This window comes from Gorilla gorilla, chromosome 7, assembly GCF_029281585.2.
Source record: "Gorilla gorilla gorilla isolate KB3781 chromosome 7, NHGRI_mGorGor1-v2.1_pri, whole genome shotgun sequence".
NCBI lineage: Eukaryota > Metazoa > Chordata > Mammalia > Primates > Hominidae > Gorilla > Gorilla gorilla.
The window spans coordinates 138865223-138887697 of NC_073231.2; the positions used below are offsets into that span (position 1 = coordinate 138865223).

Below are 22475 nucleotides of genomic sequence, written 5' to 3' on the forward strand. Positions count from 1 at the left end.
GAAAGGAGGGAGGGAGCAGAGGAGGAATGAAAGAGGGCGAGGAGGAAAAGCAAAGGTGAGAGGGAGAAGGAGGAAGAGGAGGAGGTGAAAATAGCCCAAAAAGTAGAAGACACAGGAAGGGAGGGAAAAGAAAACAAAGGTAAAGAGGGCAAAGAGAATGCAGACAAAGAATGAAGACAATCTCTCTTTCACTCTAGAAGCTCACGCACAAAAAGAATAAAAGTTAAATAAACCCGTTTCTTTTTTCTCTTGCATGAAAATCTCTGTATAAAATGTCTGACTCTCAGGATCCCCCATCTTTCCAGGCACATTACGATGTAGCTTCCGTCTCTTGGAAGGCTTCTCCCTAGCCCATGTTATCATGAGAAAGACTTGATTCTGCTGTACTCAGCCATCTTAGAGATTGAGGAAATTCTGCACAGTCTTACTCAGGCTGAAAACCCCAGTGCTTCTCCTGTGCCCTGGGGGGAGATGATGTGGTCAAGGGGGTGAGGTGCCACTGGCCTCCGGCAGGACTAAGCCACCCCTGGCCTCAGAGCCAATCCACCACCAGGTTTTCGACAGCACGTCACACCTCTGACAGGCCCCACTTCCCATCGGGTTTATGGAGTGCTCTCTGGGGCATCCTTGCCAAAGAACAAAAGGAATTTGTAGCGGAAGAAGCACACTCAGCCTGTCACAGGGCAGGCAAGCCCGGAAGACCTCGTTTCATGGTTTTCAGTCCGACTTGAACTGTGAACTCAAATGTCCACCCGCACAGGTGCCCTTGGAGAAATGGGAGGTGAGACCATGAATTTAGAGGGAGATTTAATCGGGTGGGAATCTGAAATAATGACCTGTCATGGGTTGGAAATTGAAACGACCTCCCAGGATATGAGGCGAGGAAGATGAAGTCAGATGCAAAGGCTGGAGAGATCAGCTGCAGTGTGCAGCACAGGCAGGGGACACTCCGTGAGTGTCCTTCGTTAGACAGGTTAATACTTGGGGTGAAAAATACATTTTGACAAACAGCAAAAGAACCACCACTCATAAGCACATAACATGAGCCCAGCACTAGCTAGCCTCGCACCCTGGATCTCATTGAGGCCTTGATCAGCTTGTGGTCAGTTTTTTTTTTTTTTTTTTTAGACGGAGTCTTGCTCTGTCTCCAGGCTGGAGTGCAGTGGTGTGATCTTGGCTCGTTGCAACCTCTGCCTCCCAGGTTCAAGTGATTCTCTTGCCTCAGCCTCCCGAGTAGCTGGGATTACAGTTGCATGCCACCACGCCTGGCTAATTTTTTGTATTTTTAGTAGAGATGGAGTTTCACCATGTTGGCCAGGATGGTCTCAATCTCCTGACCTCATGATCCACCCACCTCAGCCTCCCAAAGTGCTGGGATTACAGGTGTGAGCCACCGCACCCGGCCGTCAGTGTTTTTATACCCATTTTGGGGAGGGAAAAACTGAGCATCCCGAGATGAAGTAACTTACTCAGGGCCGTAGAAATGTGACCAAAATCAATCTTATTGACTCATTCTAAAAGCAACTCATTGCCTCTTAAATGAAGAAGAAAGACATCCTCCAGCTGTCTCTTGGGTTCAGACCCCCTGGTCTAATTCACCCCTGTCTACATGGCTCATCAGAATGCACACTCCTCTGCACCTTTAGGGTCCAACAGCTCTATATTGAAGGGTTCCTAGACCCTCAAGGTCCCCAGCCCTTGATTTTCCCAGCCATATTTTAGAATTCATGTATGCCCCATGCACTCTGTTCTCTCAGTAACCACCATGCATGGTATACTTTAGGTGCCACATTTTTCACATGCATCTTTTTTTTTTAATTGGACTAGTGGCAATCCTGTGAAAATTATTGCATTTTAATCCCCATGTTGTAAGTAAAAAAATTGAGCCTCCAAGATGCCAAGTTTTGCCTAAAGGCATCATGATGAAAATTATAAGCAACCTGTTGCTGGATGTCTATTCAAACCCCTGGTGCACAATTCCTCTCATTCTGTGTCTTTTTTTTTTTTTTTTTTTTTGTGAGATGGAGTCTTGCTCTGCCGCCGAGGCTAGAGTACAGCAGCACTATCTCAGCTCACTGCAACCTCTGCCTCCCGGGTTCAAGTGATTCCCCTGCCTCAGCCTTCCGAATAGTTGGGATTACAGGCGCCCACCACCACACCTGGCTAATTTTTGTATTTTTAGTGCAGACAGGGTTTCACCATGTTGGTCAGACTAGCCTCGAACTCCTGACCTCAGGCGATCTGCCCACCTCAGCCTCTCAAAGTGCTGGAATTACAGACGTGACCCACCATGCCTGGCCCATTCTGTGTCCTTAGAATGAATCCAGTGGAGATAAAAGTGGCCATGTGGCTTCCACTTGGAGATTCTCAAGGGGCATAGGAAGCACTTCAGGTTTTTACCCTTTTCAGTTATTCACAGAGGTGAACAGATGACTGTAATCCATTGAGTGGTTCGATGACCAGGAACATAACCGCGGGAAGGCGCCAGTGCTGCACTGGGGTGAGATATTCCCCATGGTCAAGCAGCGGCAGTTAGATTTCCGTATTTCTGGCCTGGTAGCCTCATGGCCTCATGGTCCCTAGAAGCTTTGCTAGGACAGCATCCTTCTCATGTTTGCTTTTGTCTATGCAAAACTTATGGTCTCCACACCCCCTCCAATGGTTGTTATTAAAAGCCAAATACCACAACCAACCTTTTCTGGTAACCAATATAAGTTGGCTGTTTCCAGGACTCCCTTCCTCTTTCGTTTTTACCTGGCTGCTAAGTTTTCGGATATCACAAGTAATATGTGTTATCATTTATTTTGCATCTGCTATGTGACAGGCTATGCTGAACGTACTACATGAACGATTGTGTTTAATAATCAATCACCTGCTAGGAGCCCATATTCACCCACCTCCCATAAATGGGGACCCCAAGTTCTGAGGGGTAGCTGACCTTGCCCAAGGCCTCACAAGGTGCAGATCTGAGCTTGGACCTGCCTCTCCTGAGCAGCCATTTTTGCCTCATGCCCCACTGCTTCTCATGGGCCAGCTGTGATAACCAAAGCCCTGTGGACCCATTTCTCCTTGAAATGCACTTTGCTTGCTCAGTTCAAGAGCCCATATACAAGAGAATGCCAACAAAGTTGCCCCAGTGTGTGAGGTCAAGCATCCTGAACCCAGAAGGGGGAAGATGCTGTCAAAGCAAAACCAACCTCTTCCTTTCCTTCCTCCAATATGCAGAGGAAGTGGGGAGGACGGCAACGTTCCGCTGGGTAAAAGTGGCTGGCATTTAATGGGAGCTCACGGTTATGGGCCAGGCACCCTCCCCACTTTCCATGAACTAACTCTGTGGATCCTCACGGTGTCCTTGGGAGGGGGAACTACTAGTGTCTGCCTGGCACAGATGAAGAAAGTGAGACACAAACAGCCAACCTCAGGCTGCCCAGCTAACAGTGAGTGGATCTGGGATAGAAACAGAGCTTTCCGAGTGGGTTTTTGGAAATGTAGCATTTAGCCAACTGTTCACAATTTCTCTCTTTTCTGTAGGGTAAAGTTCTGATTCCTGAGCTGACGTTTGGGCCTTTCACAGTATAACTCAACTTTCTCTCTCTGGCAGTATCCTACACTCTTCCAGCCACCACACCACATGATGCTTGCTTTATCTCAGTGGATGCTCCCCATCTTGTCAGCCTGGGAGAATTCAGACCTCTCTCCTGGGTCTGTGAAGGGCACAAAAATGAATTAAATGTAATTCTTAGTCTTTAGGAGCCTGTCGAGGAACACAGCCTAGCACACAATTAACCAGGCCACGTGGAAGCATGATCGGAATGCTGGGAAAGAAACCCTTGGCATGCTCTGAGCACAGCGAAGACAGGTGGCCACTGCTAACTCCTATAGCTTCATCGCAGAGGCGATTCATGTTGGTCTTGAAGGCCAATGAGGATTTTGACAAGCAGAAAAGGGGAAATGAGTGGCACTCTAGAACAAAGCCCCAGAGGCTTGAATATGTATGGCCCACTTAAGGATGTGCAAGCTGGTTGAAGTTGTGAATTTAGGCACAGCCTAACTTGTTTAATGTACACGTCGAGAGAGGGCAAATTTGAGATTAGCTGCATTTTACTTATTAAGGCAACATGCGCAGGCAGTCTGTTTCAGCCTGAAATTTACAGTCTGAATTAACAAGAGAGCATATCATGAAGGCAGCATAGGCAGTAAGCAAGACCCCTCCGCATTCCAGATGGATGGCGCCACAGAGCAATTAGCTAAGAGGGGTCCCACCATCACAATCACTCCATATTGTATGTCTCTTACCAGAATAGTGGTTCACCAGGTCCTCCAAGCACTGGAAGGTGAGCCTCGGGGAAATGTAGTACCAGTTGTTGGGCAGACGGAAAATGCGGTAATGCTTTACCTGCCTGTGTCTCACCGACAGTGAGTAAAACCCTGCAGGAGGTGGAGGATAAATCAGTGGGCTCCACCTGTCCTCACCCCAAGGCACCCAGCTAACCAGCCCACCACCACTGAGGCAGGGAGACCTGCCCACCCTTGGGATACAACAGTGATGCTAGGATGCAGCCCCTCCCTCCACTAGACCCTTCTCTGTTTAGATGTTGCTTCCCGTTAGAGACTGCAGAAGTGTATTATTGTGTCAAAGCAGATATGTTCATCACATGGTCCTTACAGGTTTTCAGGAACACAGGTTTCATCCTCTTTGCTTTTTTTTTTTTTTTTTTTTTGAGTCTGGGTCTTGCTCTGTCACCCAGACTGGAGCGCAGTGGCGCCATCTCAGCTCACTGCAACCTCCATCTCCTGGGCTCAAGGGATCCTTCCACCTCAGCCTCCAGAGTAGCTGGGACTACAGGCATGCGCCACCATACCCAGTTAATTCTTTTATTTTTTGTAGAGATGCGGTTTTGCTACATTGCCCAGGCTGGTCTCAAACTCCTGGACTCAAGTGATCCACCCACCTCGGCCTCCCAAAGTGCTGGGATTACAGGCCTGAGCTACCATGCCGGGCCTCATCCTCTTTGCTTTTTGAGGCAAACACATTTGGGGTGCTTCCACATCCTGAGGCCAAATGGGATGATTGTAGTTTGGTTGCAACCTGTAGCTCCAGGGTCCATGGTCGTTTTTGACTCCTTCCCGAGTACTCTCCAAGATGTGATCCCTACTGTTTTTCTCTTTCAGCCCCTGTCCCACCAATGCTGCCACAGCACACATTTGAGGGGGTCCTTGCAGTTATGTCCCCTTTTCCTTTGTCTATACTCTCTCTGACTTATGCTTAGTCTTCTCAGAAATCTGGAGAAGCTGAGTCATCTTTCTGGGTATCCGTAAGAACCACGTGAAAGGCGGGTTATTGCTCCTTAAGCCTCATTAGAGCAATGGCCTGATATGGGTTGGTAAGAGTAGAACCGTGGCCATGTGCCTCGATTTCCTCAAATGCAAAATGAAAGAATTGGATGTAGGCCATGTTTCAGGGTCCTCTCTTGCTCTGGGGTTCCAGGAGTAGAAAACACCCAAGAGACAGAGGAGAAAGGGAGCTGATTGATTATTTGCTATCTCTGCTGGGCAGGGCTAAGCAATTGCCATGAAATCTCTATTAATTCTCAGAAAGATTATAGGAGGTATTGCCCCCCAATTATTTTAAAGATGGGAAAACAGAGGCCTAGAGCCCCTATGGGATATGGCCAGAGGCATGGGACTTGGAAATGCCACCCTGGGGTGTGACCCTTGTCCTCACACATCCCTCATAGTGCTCTAGGCCTGCCGTGAGTCAATCCAGCATGAGCCTTCCCGTAAGGTCAGCAGAACTGGCAGTGTGGTAAGCAGACCAAGGGTAGCAAGTGAAACACTGTCAGAGCTTTGCATACCCGAGGTGGGCCTGCCACAACCACCCAGCCCCAGCACAATGGCACATCTGCCTGATGACATCTTTATTTTTAGATGAGCTACGGCACCCACGCTGGGTTCTTCCTCCCTTTGGCCAGGCCAGCTTAGGAGTTTCTTTCTGAGTCGGGGCATCCTGCCTCCGGGGACCTCTAGGACAGGCACAGGATGTTTTGCTTTTGCATTGATCTTTCTGTACCCCAGCATATTTGGGTTTTTTAGAGAAAAGTTGATCCCATATTTTTTTTAAATCATATATATGTGGTCCCTGCTTTCTGAAAGCAAGGCTGATGCTCATTTTGGTGAAGGGCTGTAGCACCAGGTGGCTTTGGCACTTATTAGGTGCATGGGAAGTACTCTCAGATAGTGTGTTTTCTCTTCTTTGATACTGAATGTACAAGAAGCAAGCCAAGAACTTGAAGATACCTTCTGAATTTTAAAAAAGTTATTATTATTATTCAGTCTGGGAAAACCCTAACTGTTAAGTATTTGGGGGTAAACACGGTACTCTCCTACTGTAAATCTCATGGTCTAGATCAGGGAGCTGAGGCTTAGAGAGAGAGAAGCAGTAACTTAGTAATTTGTAAGGCTAAAATTGGAACTTGGGACCCTTGCTTTGAATCATGACAAAGAGCTCACTCTATTTGTGTTTTTACTGTGGTACTTAATGCATATGATGCAAGGAAATTGTAATGCTAGTGATGATGGTGACTGTGTGAGAGGACACGTGATTCTCTGAGCTGTCTGATTTAGTTACGGAGCACAGAGGAAACTGATATTGGGACTGTCTGTGCAGCAAGAGCAACACAAATATTATGACATTTGAATCTCACCACACCCTTACAAGGGAGAGGTGTTCTCTCCATTTCACAGATGAGAAAACTGAGTTCAGACAAATCAGTCACAGAGCTTGAGAGCACAGCCCAGGCCCATACCAAAGGCCACGTTCTATCTGCACAGCATGCTGCCTACACACTGCGTTCAGTTTTGTTCTCAGTTGCTGGAAAAATTTCCAGCAGGAGTCATCAGGCCTGACGTTGGCCAGGCCCGTGGCAGTGCCCAGCCGGCTCCCCACTGCCTGTCTCTAGTCCCCTTGCTTCCCCACTGGCCTCCCCAGCAGCGTGTGGGCTGCAGGGAGCTTAACTACATCGGATCAATTTGCATGGACGTAGGAGGAAGGAAAATGAAGCCGCGTAATGAGTCAGCCAGGAGCAAAACATGCTTGTCTGCCCCGGACGGGGAAAGATGAGTTGGGGGCCACTCACCTTTCTTGGTCTCACTCTCTCTGATCATGAAGGAGCCGACCTTTGTGTCTGGCAGCTGCAGCAGCTCCTCGGCCTTGTCTCTGCCCAGGCCCTCAAACAGCCAGCTGGGAAGGAGGAAGACAGCCATTAGGATCCGGAACAAGCCCTCCCCCAGGAAAGGCAGGAATGCGCCACCCACCGTCCTAAGCACCTGAAACCTAATCCTCACCTCAACCCACTGAGACAGGAAGCATCATCTCTCTTCCACAGATGAGAATACTGAGGGTTCCAGTGATTAAGTAGTTTGCTCAGGAAACCAGGTCAGCAGTTGATAGAGTTAAAATTAGAATGCATTTTTCTGGGACATCCAATTCCGTAACCACCACACTTCACTGCTGCTCTTCCTTTTATTTATGTATTTTTTTTTGAAATGGATTCCTGCTCTATCACCCAGACTAGAGAACAGTGGCGTGACCTTGGTTCACTGCATCCTCCACCTTCCAGGTTCAAGTGATTCTCCTGCCTCAGCCTCCGAAGTAGCTGGGATTACAGGCATGCACCACCATGTCTGGATACTTTTTGTGTTTTTAGTAGAAATGGGGATTCACCATGTTGGCTGGGCTGGTCTTGAACTCTTGACCTCAAGCCATCTACCTGCCTCGGACTTCCAAAGTGCTGGGATTACAGGCGTGAGCTACCGTGCTCAGCCCTGCTCTTCCTATTTGATATGTTAAGGGATGTGATCACCTCTGTTGGATTGGTAGCCTCATAGGGCCATAATTATGTCACTCCTCCTGGTTCCTTACCACCCCCAGCTTGTGCCAGCTGCAGCCTTACATCTTCAGCATGAAGGCATTGATGCATGCTTGCTAATGAATGAATGGCTCCAGGGCAAGCAGCTGATGTAGAAGAGTCACGTGACTCCCATCTCTTTCAGAATGTGACTCCCACGGCAGCTCCTGCTTCAGTTTTGTTTACCTTCATCATCCTAAGCATGGAAATGGCATCTGGTATTCACAATTAAGATCATGAATACTAAAATTAAACTCGCAGAATTCCAGTCTTCAAAGAATTCAGGTGGTTATCTCTGTTTTGCAAGATGAGCATGTGGCATGTAGAGTCCTCTGGACATGAAGAAGTAACTTAGTGTTTATCAATGGATGCCTCCTTCTTTCTTTTCCATTTCCAATATGCTGTGCATTTCTTTGCCAACTTCCAGCTTCCGTAACTTGACAGATGAGGATAATGTAACTCCAGGAGGTGAAGCGACTTTTACAGGACCCTCACATGGAAGGAAGGAAGCCAAGATTTGTGCCCAGGTGTGCAGGGCTCCAAAGCCACCCAGGAGGCTGCAAAGGCCTCACTGGCGCGACTACAGGAGAAAGCAGGGTGCTTATTTTCTTATCTGTTGAGCTAGTTTTCTAAGATATCTCTTGTTTATCTTACCCATTTTTCAAGGAAGGCACATAAGCATTTTTGGCAGTAAGGATTCTGTGTGTTTCTGGATAGGTATTTGATTAGAATATAGCTAATATTTATCAAGTGCTTACTGTAATGCCTGGCATTGCTCCAAGAACTATACATGTATCATTACATCTTATTCTCCTAACAACCCTACACTTTGATCATATTATCATATATTATTATCCCTGTCGTTCTATGTTATGATCTCTACTTGACAGGTGAGGAAAGGGAACTGATGCATAAAAAGCTTGTTCACTGGCACACAGCCAGTAAGTGACAGAGGCAGGATTTGAACCTAGACACACTGACTTCTAGTCTCTGCACTGTGCTGTGCCCTCCCATAACATTTCCCAGCTGTTTACCACTCTGTGCCAGGAACACCATGTTAGAGCTGAAAGGTCCAACTTCCTTCATTTTACTGAGGGAGAAGTTGAGTCCCAGAGAGCAGAAGAGATAAGTTAGCCGAAGGTTGCTCCTTTCCTTATTGACTGGGTTGGGAGCAGGACTATCTCTTCTTGACCCAGTGCCTTCCTTACCACTATGAATGCTGGAATCTTTGTTCCACCTTATGAGTCACCAGCATACGCATCATGCTTAATTGCTGCCATTTGAGAAAGGTACTCACCCATGGTAAACTCTGGCCACACATATTCCAGGGATGTAACTCTCTCGACCAGTGCTAAGAGAAATAGCTTTCCACCAGCCCCCTTCACTGTAAGAACAAGAACAGAGAAGAACACAGAGATAGGTAAATAGCAAAACCAAAGGATGAATGAACAGAGTAATCAGATTTAACCCAGGACAGGTTGGAACATTCCTCTTTTAAGATCTGTCGCTGGCCACATTAACCCGTATTTCGTCATCTGAAAATTTACTTTTTAAAGTATATGTGTCCAGTGGATAGCCCTCCATTGCAAGCCAACCGGTAAACCCTCCCATGTGCTAGAAATAGCTGCTTTTCAGGGATTAGCAGCTAATGTTCCCAACTGTTGGAGGCTTTTTAAAAATAAATGTTTACTATGTTGACTTATACTCTGCAGTATAGCCAAAGATAGTTTCGTATATCTGCATCAATGAAGATCTAAATAAAAGGGGCTTAGAACTCCTGTCGTGTTCTATAGCCCATATTGAATCAGACTGCAGAGGTAAGAGGAGAGAAGGCAAATTTTTGTTTTTTCTCATCTGAAACATTTCCAGACCCTGGGGGCTGCCTTCCCGGTCTTCATTCCTACATAGCATCAACACTGCACGTGTGGTGGGAGATAAGAAGAATATGAGAAGAGGTTGGATCATAAATGATCTCAAAAGCCAAGTTAAGGAATTTAAATTTGATCTACCAGGCAGTGGGGAGCTATGGAAGGTTCTAGAGCACTGGCCACATTAAAGAGGAGGGTTGCAGTATGGGTCAAATTTCTCACCTCATAATAGGACCAGGACTCATGTGGAACTAGACCACTCTAGCTAACAATCAAATACTTTTCTCCCAAACCAAGTTTATCCTGCTTTGAAGATTGCACAAGTTTTGGAGAGCTGACTCACTCAGAAATCACACGCAGTTTCTCCCCTCGGCGGAATATCGGGGGGCTGATGTCAGGAGACGGGTAGTCACTTAGCACGGCAAGGAAGTCGCTATCCAGTCCTGGGGAAACAAAGGCAAGGGGGAAGGGGGCAAGGTGCTTTTTATTCACAAGGAGCTTAAAGGTAGACTTGGGAGGGAGGGTATGAAGATGAGATTTTCCAGCAGGAAATACCTTTCTTGTTTTGAACCACCAATTTACAGCAAGGTCCTCTCTTCAGAGATGGCTCTGCAGGGTGTGCGTACGAGCCCTGAGGGTCAGGTGACATGCTCCTATTCTTAAGCCTGCCTTGGCCCTCATGTTCTCATCTGAGAAATGGGATCCAAAGGCTGTGAGATGAGTCATGGGGTCTGGCTTCAGCGCCTGTTCCGAGTCTACTAGCCTCACCCTCTCCATCTTTAAAATGGGACTAATACTACCTCATTCCAGGGTCCTTAGGAGAGGAGATGAGAGTATGTTACACCACATACGTTCACATAAGTTGCTATAAAAACACCCCTTCTCATTACCAATGCCTCGGGTGTCCACTCTGGGACTCAGAGTTGTTATATCTATGACATTTTTGGGGAAGGGGTGTGAGGCAAAATGAGTTCTGAGGACCCATTAGGACCACGAGGCAGTAACTCTGAGGTTAAACAAAATACTTATTTCTTGCAGAATATAAGGCCCCACGCTGGGCATTTATTTAATAGGGACATTTGTTGAGGGTGGGGGTGATGGAAGAAAAATTTAGTACTTTTCCTAATAGTGTATTGAAGGGAATTCTGGTGAAGTTTTGAAAAGGAAAGAGAGCTGTCTGGTTCCTGACTGTAGAGGAGAGACAGTGATTTTGCTTTTTGACACTGAGCGATACGTCTGCTTCTATCCTTAGCGATTTGATGTAATTCAGATGCATGAGATGCAGGGTAATATTTGGATACATTTTTGGGGGAAATAATAAGATGTCTTCTGTATCAGCAAATACAGTTATTATTTGCTATGACTTTCATCACTCCACCTGCTGGCTGGGACTTTGAACTTAAAATTCTGGGTATCATCACCTGTTCATTCATTCGGCAACTACTTACTGAGCACCTGTCGTAAGCAGCATAGGTGAGAAAAGCAAGCCCATTCTTGCTGCTGTCATGGAGCTCATGTTCTACAGGATACATAAATAGTCATGGGAGGAACTGTTCCCTGGTTCGCTCACCCCAAGATCTGGAGAAATCCCAGTACTCAGGCATGTGGGCTCTGGGGCCCAAACAAGCCACTTTCTAGGATCCACACACCTCTAGATCCTGCCTCTTACAACTCATATGTCTTGCAGCCTCTGAGTCATAAGCCTCTTGGGCAGACTAAGTCTAAAGAGAGATTAAATACTAGAATGAGTGAGAAAGATGAGTGAGGTTTTGGGTGAAGGTTATGCTTATCGATTGATAAATAAATTAGAAACAAGTAATCACGGTGGAACAGTGCAGTCAAATGTATTGTTCATTTGGGGAAGCTGAGTCCCTGACAATAAGCCATGTAAAAGCAAGAGTTTCTGTGTGTGAGACAGAAACCAAGAGTGATCTTTAGTGGCTTTACAATATGGAAAGGGATCAGGGCTTTTGAGAAACAGTCGTGTCGGGACGTAAAAGGGCTGGCCCAGCCAGACCTCTGACCTGTCCTGCTGCAGACCTTCCCCAAACCTGTGGGGACAGCTCCCTCACATTCTGCTTTGCTGAATTCAAAAAAGGGATTCTTCCCTGTGTAGCTTTGACTCCACCCCAGTAAGTAGAGGCAGCATTACAGTTGTGTTAAGTTTGAAGCCGGAAGTCCCAAGTTCTCACAAAGGGCAGGTTCACATTTGGCAGGGCATAAAGCTTAAGCAAATTTGGCAGTCCTCTTTAAGAAAAAAATACACAATTGCAAATACAAAATGAAGGACAGACCCCAGCAAGGTGCTGTACCAGCAAGGGGGTCTCAGGCGTATGATTTGTTTGGCTTCCTGGCAAATCTGCCCAGAAGCTGAGGCTGACTTTGCCACTCACTGAGTGGGACACCTCCTTCTCCTCTTGGGCCTGGGTTTCCTAGTCTGGAAAATGAGAGGTTGAAAAACACCTTCAAGATGGAAATCTATCTTCCTGGACTAATGGCCCCCACATATGAATGGGCCGTTTATTAACATGGCACTGTGCTGCCTCGGCTACATGTGATGGGCCTTTCTCCAACTTGCCAGGCACCCTGGTTCTCAGAGCCTCCGGATAGGCTGTTCCCTTTGCCTGGAACACACCCTGCTCTTCCCTCCTTCACCTCTCCCACCTTTGTCAACTCTAAACTCACCTCTGCAGAGGCTCCAGAGGAGGCTCAGCCTTCCTGCTGTACTAATTCTTCCTCTTGGCCCCTAAGATTTTCCTCTGAAGCGGTTACCCCAGGTTGCATTTTCCCATTTGTGTGACTGTCAGGGGAATGCCCATCTCTCCCCACCCCCGGCTGTGAGTTCCGGGAGGGCAGAATACTGGTGTCTTCTGTGTCTGTAGCCTGTGCCACACCTGTTTTACAAAGGATGCTCAAAGCAGTCTTACTGAATGTGCAGAGCAGTCCCTGTGCTGCAGTGCCCCTTAAATACAGCTGTCAAGCTGCAGTTTTAAAGCAGATCCAGGCAGAAGGAAACCTGATTTGTGGGAGGCAGCTGGGTAGGTGGCCATTGTGGAACCAGCCCCTTGTGAAAAACGTGTTGAAATGGGGAGGCACAGTGTGTGTTCTCTGTGACAATAATAGAACCTTGAGGTAGATGGTGTGTCTACAGAGGGGTTTGAGGTTTGATATCAAATTCAAGATTAAGACTGTGGAACAGAACAATTGTCTTTCCTAACATTAAAAACAAAAACCAACAGAAACAAAAACAAAAGCAAAATCCCATTATAAAAACCACTGTTCCAATGAGGGAAAGGGAGGCTTAGAGTGTTGGAGAGTTTCAATTTCACAATAACAAAGTTAAGTTTCCTGTGGAATTTCCGTAATAGTGATGTTTTGATAGCTATGGCACTTAAACATCACTGAGGAAACTTTACATCTAGGCTTTTGCTTAAGGGTCAGATAACCTGTGCCTGATCCTTTGCAAGAGATTTCACCTCTCTTTATCATCACCATTAGCCAAACGGGACAAAGTCACTGGGAAGGTATTACAGTTTGGCTTGTACTTCTGTGGGGCAGGGTGGCCATTTTAAGCAAGGCCTGGTGCCAGGATCCCTTCAAAGTCTTCCCTGAGCTTTGGTTGCTACAGAAAAATAAATGCAATGTAGGAAATTTAAGTTTGTTGGTAAAGGTGAAACATATTATCATCTACTCCTAGAACTCCTTAGCTTTATGGAGAGCTCAGCGTTTGAATTCAAGCAGAGATAAATGAGTGAGGCAGAGAAGAGGAGAGTTGAGGAAGTCAGTGGAATTACTGCAGACTTAAGATAAGGAAACAAATTAAGTGAAGACATATGCACTGCGCATGAAAGAAGAAACCCAGAGAGAATTTTCGGGAAAGAGAATGGGGCTTTGAAACCAATCAGAACTGGCTTACATCCCACCTCCGCCACTACACAGTGATGCGATTTGGGGGGAGATTTATTTTTAACTAATCTGAGCTTGATTTCTTCATGAATAAAAAGGGAAATTGCCAAAATCTGCCTCATAGGATTGAGTGAAGGATTCAAGATGCCTTGCATTTTAGGGCCTGCCTTAGTAAGTGGAAGCTAATATTATTTTCATGGAGAGCAGGGTCACCAGACCATAACTCAAGACCAGTGTTAGCCAATAACTTTCTAAAATTTGCAAACTAGTAGTGTAAACTTGATAATTTCTTACTCTCTAAAAATGAACTCCACTTGGTGAGAACAGAAGATGAAATTCAAAAGACCAAATATTTGCTGATAGCTCAACTTAAGAATGAGTCAGGTTGAACAAAATGTACAAAAGCGTAAAATAGGAAACGAATCCACAAAGGGGAGGGACCCAGGCAGGCCTTACGGGACTTAGTCAAGAGAGGACAGGCCCTTTTGTAAATTGTCATTCTTTGGTGCTGCATGACCATTTCTTTTTAAATGCTGAGAACATTCTCAGTCACTCCCACTTATAACTGTCTAATAAAACTAGTCGTTTGTCACTTCCAGTGCCCTGCCCAGCCCTACAGAAAATACGTGATTATTTAAGGGTGAAGAAGCCAAAGCTGGGAGAGTTTTAGTCACCTATCTAGGGGAAAGTGTGAAGACTTCAAAGCCCAGGGTCCTTCACGGAGCCACACAGCTCTCCTTGGCACTTAATCTTCAAGCTTTCCTCAGCCCACACTTGACCCTTAACAGGGGAGACAAAGGCAGACTCCAGGTAAGTTGTCAGGGTTAGCATAAGCAGCTCAGGGCAACTGGTGGGTAGGGAGCTGTACAGCCCAGGGATTGCAGCCTCTTGTTTTACATTTCCTGGAGTCATGCCTAAACTCATGGTCTCCTCAGGGGTCAAAGCAAGCCTGACTTTCAGTGTCATCTTCAGGACACACACACGTACACACACACACACACACATACACACACACACACACGCACACAGGATTATACATGCAACTAACCAATCACACAGAGCTGGGCCATCTAGCCTGGTAGAAGGTCTGCCGAGTTCTGCGGGTCACCATGAACCAGGCTTGTGAACCCTCTTAGTCATATGTAAAGGGCTGTGTTTGAGACCCGGTAGCCCACAAAGCTCTTTTCTGCCCAAGCCTTGGTTTTTCCGTATGTTAGCGGGGACAGATTGGAACTATACAGACCTTGAGGCTTTTCAGGGTCAGTCTCAACTCTCTTAGATGCTAGAGGGATATAGGCAGGGCTAGCACAGAACAGAAGCAAGAAATAGTCAAAATGAATATTTTGGACTGCATAGACTCAGAATGTGCTTTACTTGGGCACCCAGGGCTTCTCAGACTTCAGTTGTTTTCATTCCACCATTCCCTTCCTCCCCCTCCTCATCACCAGCAGCAGTGGCAGCAGCAGCAGCAGCAGCAGCAGGGCACACAGCTCTGGGGGGAATCAGGCACTGGGCTGTGGTGGTACCGAGGTTACCCCTGAAGTCCTCACGCCTCCCTGTGAGGTTGATAGATTGAAACTACCTTATTTTGAGTATAAGGAAATAGAGGCACAGTGAGGTCCAGAGACTGCCCAAGAGCACACACCTAGGAAGCTGAGTGCCAGGTTTCAAAACCAGATCTCCCTGGGCAGGGCAGGGCATGGCTGTGTTTGAACCACTCAGGTCTCCTTTGTCATAGTTGACAGCACTAGTTACTTGATAATGTCTTTTTAAAAATTAATTTACTTAAAAAAAACTTGAGTGCTATTCTAAGCAATGTGACATCATGGATTTCTTGGGCTAGTTATATATTTTATGATGTTCATCAATGTACAATGATGTAAAAGTTGAATGATCAAGTTTCACCTAAGACCATCTCATGTACCAGCAGCGAGGTTAGATGCAAACAGAAAAAAGGGATCTGGTCCAAGATTTGACATGGAGTCACTGTCTGTGGGACCCCTTGCTAGGGCACTTGAACATCTGGGTCATTAAATCTGGTGGCCAGGCACATTCTCATTCATTCGAGAGCGAGCCCATCCTCTTCCAGAGCATGCAGGCTTCTTGAAACCCTGTCCTTTCCAGGCACACACTGAGGTGGGGAGAGGGACCCTGGAGTCAGACCACCTGGCTTTGAATCCCAGCTGTCTCCTCTGAGCTGTATGGCCTAAGGCAAGTCATTTAAGCTTCTTGTACCTCAGATTCTCCAACTGCAAAACGCAGATGATAATAGGCAGAAGCCTCGTGGGGCTGTGAGAATCGAGTCTGCATATGTAAAGCACTGGGCACTGTGTCTGGAGGCTGTGAGCACCAAGCGGCTCTAATCATTCCCGTTTTACAAAGGAGGACAGAGAGACTAAGGAGATAAACTCTTTCTCATCTCTCATTGTGTGTCAGTGCAGGGGCAGGACTAAAAGCTGGTCTGTGGTCTGCAAGCTTTAGGGGTTACAGAGTCCCCAGGGACTCCTAGGAAATTCAGCTGGCGGCTACCTTCCGCCATCCCCAGGTTCTGATTCGTAGGCCTGGGGTGGGACCGAGGAATCTGCATTTCAATTACTTCCCAGGGGATTCTGATGCAGGTGGTGCGAAGACCACTTACTGAGAAGCTGCAAGCTGGGTTTGAGAGGTCCCTACCTCCTTTTTCCTTCCCCGAGCCCCACCCGCCCCCTTCTTTCCACTGGGCAACTATGTAAACAGCATTATTTCTACCCTTGCACGGACAGAAAGGGGTCTGTGCTGCTGCCTCTGTTGGTGCCTCTTCAGGTTAGGGTGATAAGAAGAGAAGGAGCAAAGAGGGGAAAAAGATCACAGCAGAGAGACAGAGTGCTCATTTTAAGGTGGAAATATGCCATTTCCTGACCACAGCGGGACTTCCCTAGGTTATATTAAAAAATCCTGTACTGCCCATGTCTGGTACAGAAGTATGTATAGAATTGTAGAGAAAATGAACACTTTGGGATGATTTGAAAGCAAATTACAGAACTACCAGTTTCACCACTTTAAAACTTTTGGGGAATGGCCATTTAGATATAGCCTGGTGCAGTCAGGTAACCCCAAACAGAGTTTTTAAAAGTTTCCACACCCTTCTTTGCTGGTGCCTGCCCTGCATCATGCTGTCGCTGTGAGGAGGGACTTGTTCCAGATCTCTGGGGCAGGCCGAGTGACTCACCTAAAGTCACACAGCTTCCACGGAACATTACTGGAAGCTCAGTGAGGGCCTTCTGCCTCTGAAACTTGCTCTATTTCCCTCAAGTCCTGCTTCCTTTTGTAGGTTTAAGACATTAGTTCCTGAGAAATTGACTAATCAAGAATATTCTGGAAATCTTAGTTTAGCAAAAAAAAAAAAAAAAACCAAAACAAACAAACAAAAAAAAAAAACAAAAAAAACAAACAAAAAAACAGATGGGTAAAGCCATGTTGCAAGGCATTCACTGTCCTGGCTTGGGAGAAGAATGATCTCCCAAAAGCTCAGAAAACATGGTTGTCTAAAAGTGTCCAGGCTGGCCTCTGGGTGATCCTTGTGCACGGCCAGGGTCTGTGGTGCCTCTCCGGCACTGAAGCTAATGTGGGAGCTGGCTCTAATTGCACATTGGCCTAAAGCAACCAGCAAGACCTGCACCGTCTCCTAGGTTACTTGTTTGAGGGTAACCGGATGAGCAGCCATAGGAGCTTGAGCTGAGTAGGAGCTCATTCCATAAAAACCCTGACCCTGTGCATGAAGCAGATGGGGACTACTTAACACGGCATCACTGCACCGCCTTCCCCTCCCTTACTCAAGTAGGTAGAAGAGAAAAGAGGAAACAACGTTAGGACCAATGATCGGGGGAACGTTTCAGGGCTGGGGGTTGGAAAAGCAGCCCACCAGCGCTTGATGTGGTTGCCTGGATCACAAACGGGGTATGACCAGGGGAATTCTCTTCACCAGGGGGTGGAGGGGTGGGGAGACCCCTCTCTCTATGTCTGTTCTAGAGGTGACCTCCCACCCACATAATGGAACAAAATCAACTTATTTCATGACGATTTGCATTGAAAAGTTGAAGGCAAATGAGCAAGCCTTGGAGACTGATGTTTTCATGAGGTTCGCTCAAGCATGCTGCCCCCTCTGCCCCAGGCTGAGAGGTGACGACCCAAGATGGGTTCGGTGGGTGGGTGCCTCCCCAGCCTGCCTGGGCTCAGGGCCCTGCGGTGTCAGTTTTCTAGCAGTGGTTATGACCAGAGGAGGAGGCTGTGGCCAAAGCCAGTTTGGAGAGCGTGAGAAAGAGCCCGGCATTCTCCTGACAGCAGCAGCAGCTCAGCCGCCCTGCACGTTGCATGCTGTTCTGAGTGTGGCATGGGAGGTAGAGGGCTGCTGTCCGCAGGGCCCTGAGAGCACATGCTCTGTTCCACCTTGTCATCTGGTTCCACCTCCTTGGTCCTGGGGAATATTCTTTTTGTTTATCCCTCTTGCATTTGGCTTGAGAAGGAGAGTTACTTCACTAGATACATGAGAGCACTAGGATTGTTCTGCATCTGACTTGAAAGGGGTGTGGGGTGACTGGGTCTTGGCATGCTGGCTTGGGGGCATCGGAGGCCATCAGACCACACAAGCTGGGCCTGTCCGTTTTGGAAGCAGTGAGAAGGCTCCTTTGTGAGGGAGCCACAGAAGTCATGAAATGTGCAGTACCTGGAGGCAGCGCAGGAACCTGGCTCAGTCCACTTCCCTGTCAGGCTCGGCAGACAGGGCAGCCATCTGCGCCAGTGAACTCCGCCCAGGGCGGTGCTGCAGGGGCTGCTGGGAACCATGTGTGGTCACCCCTGCTAGGAGATGGGACACCAGGCCCCAAATGCTACCATGTAAAGTGGGAAGCAGAAATGTTCCAAGGTGCCCCCTGGTTTCCCTAACCGTCCCTTTCCCAAGACCCCACAATATGAGAATTATGGACTAGGAATCTGAGGAAATAAAGGTCAGGCCATTAGAAGGGGCCAGCATAGCTGAGTCCACAGCATGGTGGATTTGATGTTCAGCCTTTACCCTTTGTTCACTGGTGTTCCCTCCTAGGCCTCTGACCAGTTGCTGAGGGACTCTTTGTAGCTTTGGGAGTCTAACCAAACCTGACATCTCTCCAAAAAGCTGACTTTGGTCATCACTGATTAACCTGCAATATTAGGCTCTTCCCCCGAGAATGCTTGTCACCTTGCAATCCCACCAATGGGACATAAGGTTTCCTTTGTTTTCAGGAAGATGTCACAGGACGGTGCCTAGCTTAGAAAAGTAACACAGATCCAGCTCTTGCGGGGCTAAGTATAAGCATGATATTATATTATGGGCTGCCAGAATTTGGTAAACAGGAGTCTAGGTTTCAGAATTGGATGGGCCTGGATTGGAAATTTATCAGCAAATGCCCAGTGATGTGGATCCCATTCCCTTTGTGAGGCCCAGTCTCCCTACCTGGAAAATAAAGCGATTAAACCAGCTGATCTTGGGGATCCATCTCAAAATGCCAAAGATTTGACACCCTTCAGGTGCGCCAAGCACCCAATTCTTTTCATCTTTTAATTATGAAATATTTGAACCACAAACAAAACTAGAGAGACAGATATAATGAGCCCTTCGGTACCCATTGCCCCGTTTAAGTAGTTACCGGCATCCACCATCGCCCAGTCTTTACCACAGGCTCTTGTAGCACAGACTTAAGCATCTCACCAGAGAAGCCAGACTTACCCTCCGGGTTGGGCAGGGGCCTCTCGGCAGGCGCAGGGGTGGATTTCATGCTGTTTCCCATTTCTTTCTTTTTCCCTGGGGCCGCTGGTGATGCCCAGAGCCTGTGGTATAGGAGACAGACGGGGAAAGTCAACCGTGCCCTGAGCCCTCCAAGTGGAGAATGACCCAGTTTAGAGAGCATCGTGCATCATTTTTCTGGCAGCTTGCTTCTTGAAAGCCGGCTGTTTATATGTGAAGATGAGATTGGTGAAGATTGGTTACTTTTGCGCAGCTCAAGTTCTTTTATCAAGGGAATGACAGAAAAACCACAGAGAGGGAAGTTGCTAGCAAATGCTGTTGGTGGCAAAAGTTTCCATTCCTCCGCACCCTTGCTGAGGATGGTAAGCAGCCACAGCAGGGTTTGTGTGAGAAACCAAGCAGCATTTCAGGTGGCCCAGAAAGTATCTCCACTCAGGGGCCCTCACCATCAACTCTGTGTGCCAGGAATTTGGAGTACAGGGGTTGTGTGTCTGTACAACCAAAGGCATGAGGAGAAGGTACTTTCTGCTGCTACTTTTTGTCATCCTTTTGAGTTTGTCAGCATGCTTTAACAAAGGATGAAAGAGGAAAACTTCATAACAATTCTGTGGACTGGCTGCATGCTGCTGAAGCCCTTTCACATCAACTGTTACTTTTGATCATTGTAAAGTCCTTGCATCATGCTTAAGCCCATTGTGCAGTGAGGGAAACTGAGTCTCAGAAGGGGTAAGTGACTTGTATGAGGTCACATGGCAAGTAATTGTAGAACTGAGATTTGAACCACTGATGCTAAATCTCTGTGTTGCTCCATAACGGTTTTCAAGTTAACCACCCAGGCTTAAATTCTGGCTGTGTACTTACAAGCTAGATGACTTCGGGCAAGTCATTAACCTTTTCTGTTTTTGTTTTTTTGAGACGCAGTCTCACTCTGTCGCCTAGGTTGGAGAGCAATGGCACCATCTCGGCTCACTGCAACCCTGCCTCCCGGGTTCAAGCGATTCTCCTGCCTCAGCCTTCCAAGTAGCTGGGATTACAGGCACACACGCCGCACCCAGCTAATTTTTGTATTTTTAGTAGAGATGGGGTTTCACCATGTTGCCAGGCTGATCTTGGACTCCTGATCTCAGGTGATCTACCTGCCTTGGCCTCCCAATGTGGTGGGATTACAAGCATGAGCCTCCATGCCTGGTCAAGTCATTAACCTTTTTCTGACTGTTTTGGGGAACACTAATTGAACAGTGTTGGGTTATGGTCACAAAATTAACTGAGATAAAGCATGGGAACCGCTTTGAACGTGGCCTGGCATAGAATACATGTTAGTTATTACTCTGTTTACTGATTGTCCTTAATGATAAAATTTCCAAGTCTGGACCTTCATACAAATATTTTGGAAAGGGACATAGATTATCAGAGAATAGGGTTTTAGGGAAGCCACGTTCCCTCTGGATGGTGGAAGCACAGAGAGGAAGGCCACATTCATAAATAGAGCTCTGCCTGCTTTGTGGGGTCAAAGAGAAGAGACGGAACAGGGTCCCCCCGTCGGCCTCCAGCCCAAATGGAAACTAATCTCCCACCTACCTGTGTCTGCAGCTCAGGATCAAACCTTATGAAGGGCACAAAAGTCAGCCCGTCCAACTCCCACCCTGGCCTTGAGTCCTGTCTCCATGCCCTATGTGTACAGGTTCTGGAAAGAAGTACACTCTCAGAGCAAGGCCCTCCCCGGGTTGAGGGAGGTCTGCACTGCTCCATAATTTAAGGGAAGGGGTGGTGTGAGGTGAGACTCCTACTATATTAAGAAACAAGGAACACCAAAATGAGAGTTGTTTAAAAGTCCATATATCTTAGACATTTACATGAACAACTTGTCACTTACTGCTCAAGCTAATGCATAGTAATATTCCCAAGACAATGACAAGGCTCGCAAAAGCTATAAACTCATAGTGCACCACAGAAGGGTTGGCTAGAACGGGCAGCATGTTTAAAGTGAAGTGCAAATCCCATCCTTTTTGGATCCTTGTTGATCTTTGTGACTAGAAAAGAGGATGCCCTTGCAAATTTGAGGCTCGGGCCCTTCTTTCTTCACGCTTGCCCCTACCCTCCTCACAAACCAGAAAAACATGCGCACCCAAAATCCCAGGGCCTCTGACCCTGGTAGGAACTTTCCAGCAGCTGGGCAGGTTCTAACAGCAACACCTGCAGTCCAGGAGGGCAGGGATACATTGGCCTTGTCTCCATTCCTGAGCCTGGCGAAGGTACGCAAGAAATGTGCTTCCCCAAAATGCTTACAGAAACACAGCAGGTGGCGTGACTCCAACCCACATTCCCCACAGTTCAGCAGACACTTCCTGGGCATCTCCCCGGTGCCGGGCCCTGGGCTAGAGCCTTGAGGAAGTCAGGATCCCACCCACATAATGAAGCGTGCTGCCTCCGAGGCCCGGGTCAGGCAAGAGGGAAGAGGCAAACCAGGCCTCCCTGGCCCTGAGGGGATTGTAGCCACAGGCGCTGTCCTGCACAGGCCTCGGGAAGCATGTGTGTGACATGCAGAGGCCGCTCTGCACAGGCCTCAGGAAGCATGCCTGTGACACGCACAGGGTGTCCTACACAGGCCTCAGGAAGCATGCGTGTGACATGCACAGGCTGTTCCGCACAGGCCTTGGGAAGCATGCATATGACATGCAGAGGCTGCTCTGCACAGGCCTCAGGAAGCATGCCTGTGACACGCACAGGGTGTCCTACACAGGCCTCAGGAAGCATGCGTGTGACATGCACAGGCTGTTCCGCACAGGCCTTGGGAAACACACATGTGACATGCACAGGCTGTCCTGCACACACCTGCCTCTGTCCTGCTCCTTGGGCTTCCTGGAACCTGCCAGCTGCCTTGGTTCCTCAGCCTCCTTGTCTATCATCACCGAGGCCTTTGGGCTTCTGGGGAAAGTTCTCAACATGCAGAACTAACTCTGAAACCACATGTGTGCTGGCCTTGCCCATTTGCCACCATCTCCGGTGTCCCCAGACACAGAAAACTGTCCCAACAAT

At 47.6% G+C, this 22475-nt stretch overlaps 2 protein-coding genes across 10 annotated transcripts in view; one reads left to right on the top strand and one right to left on the bottom strand.

Moving 5' to 3' along the window:
* LOC101148708 (thyroglobulin) overlaps positions 1–22475 on the top strand; it is a 218394-nt gene that overhangs the window by 124388 nt on the left and 71531 nt on the right. The window lies entirely within an intron of this gene.
* SLA (Src like adaptor) overlaps positions 1–22475 on the bottom strand; it is a 66944-nt gene that overhangs the window by 4897 nt on the left and 39572 nt on the right. For 2 of the 3 annotated variants that reach the window (XM_031014050.3, XM_063709523.1), the window contains 5 exons: positions 19422–19522; positions 10119–10218; positions 9205–9291; positions 7137–7240; positions 4297–4428 (listed from right to left, as the gene is read on the bottom strand). In XM_031014050.3, the coding sequence (XP_030869910.1) occupies positions 4297–4428; positions 7137–7240; positions 9205–9291; positions 10119–10218; positions 19422–19522 (524 nt within the window). Of the gene's footprint in view, positions 1–4296; positions 4429–7136; positions 7241–9204; positions 9292–10118; positions 10219–19421; positions 19640–22475 lie in introns of those variants that run through there. The other variant, XM_019032267.4, reaches the window with a different exon arrangement.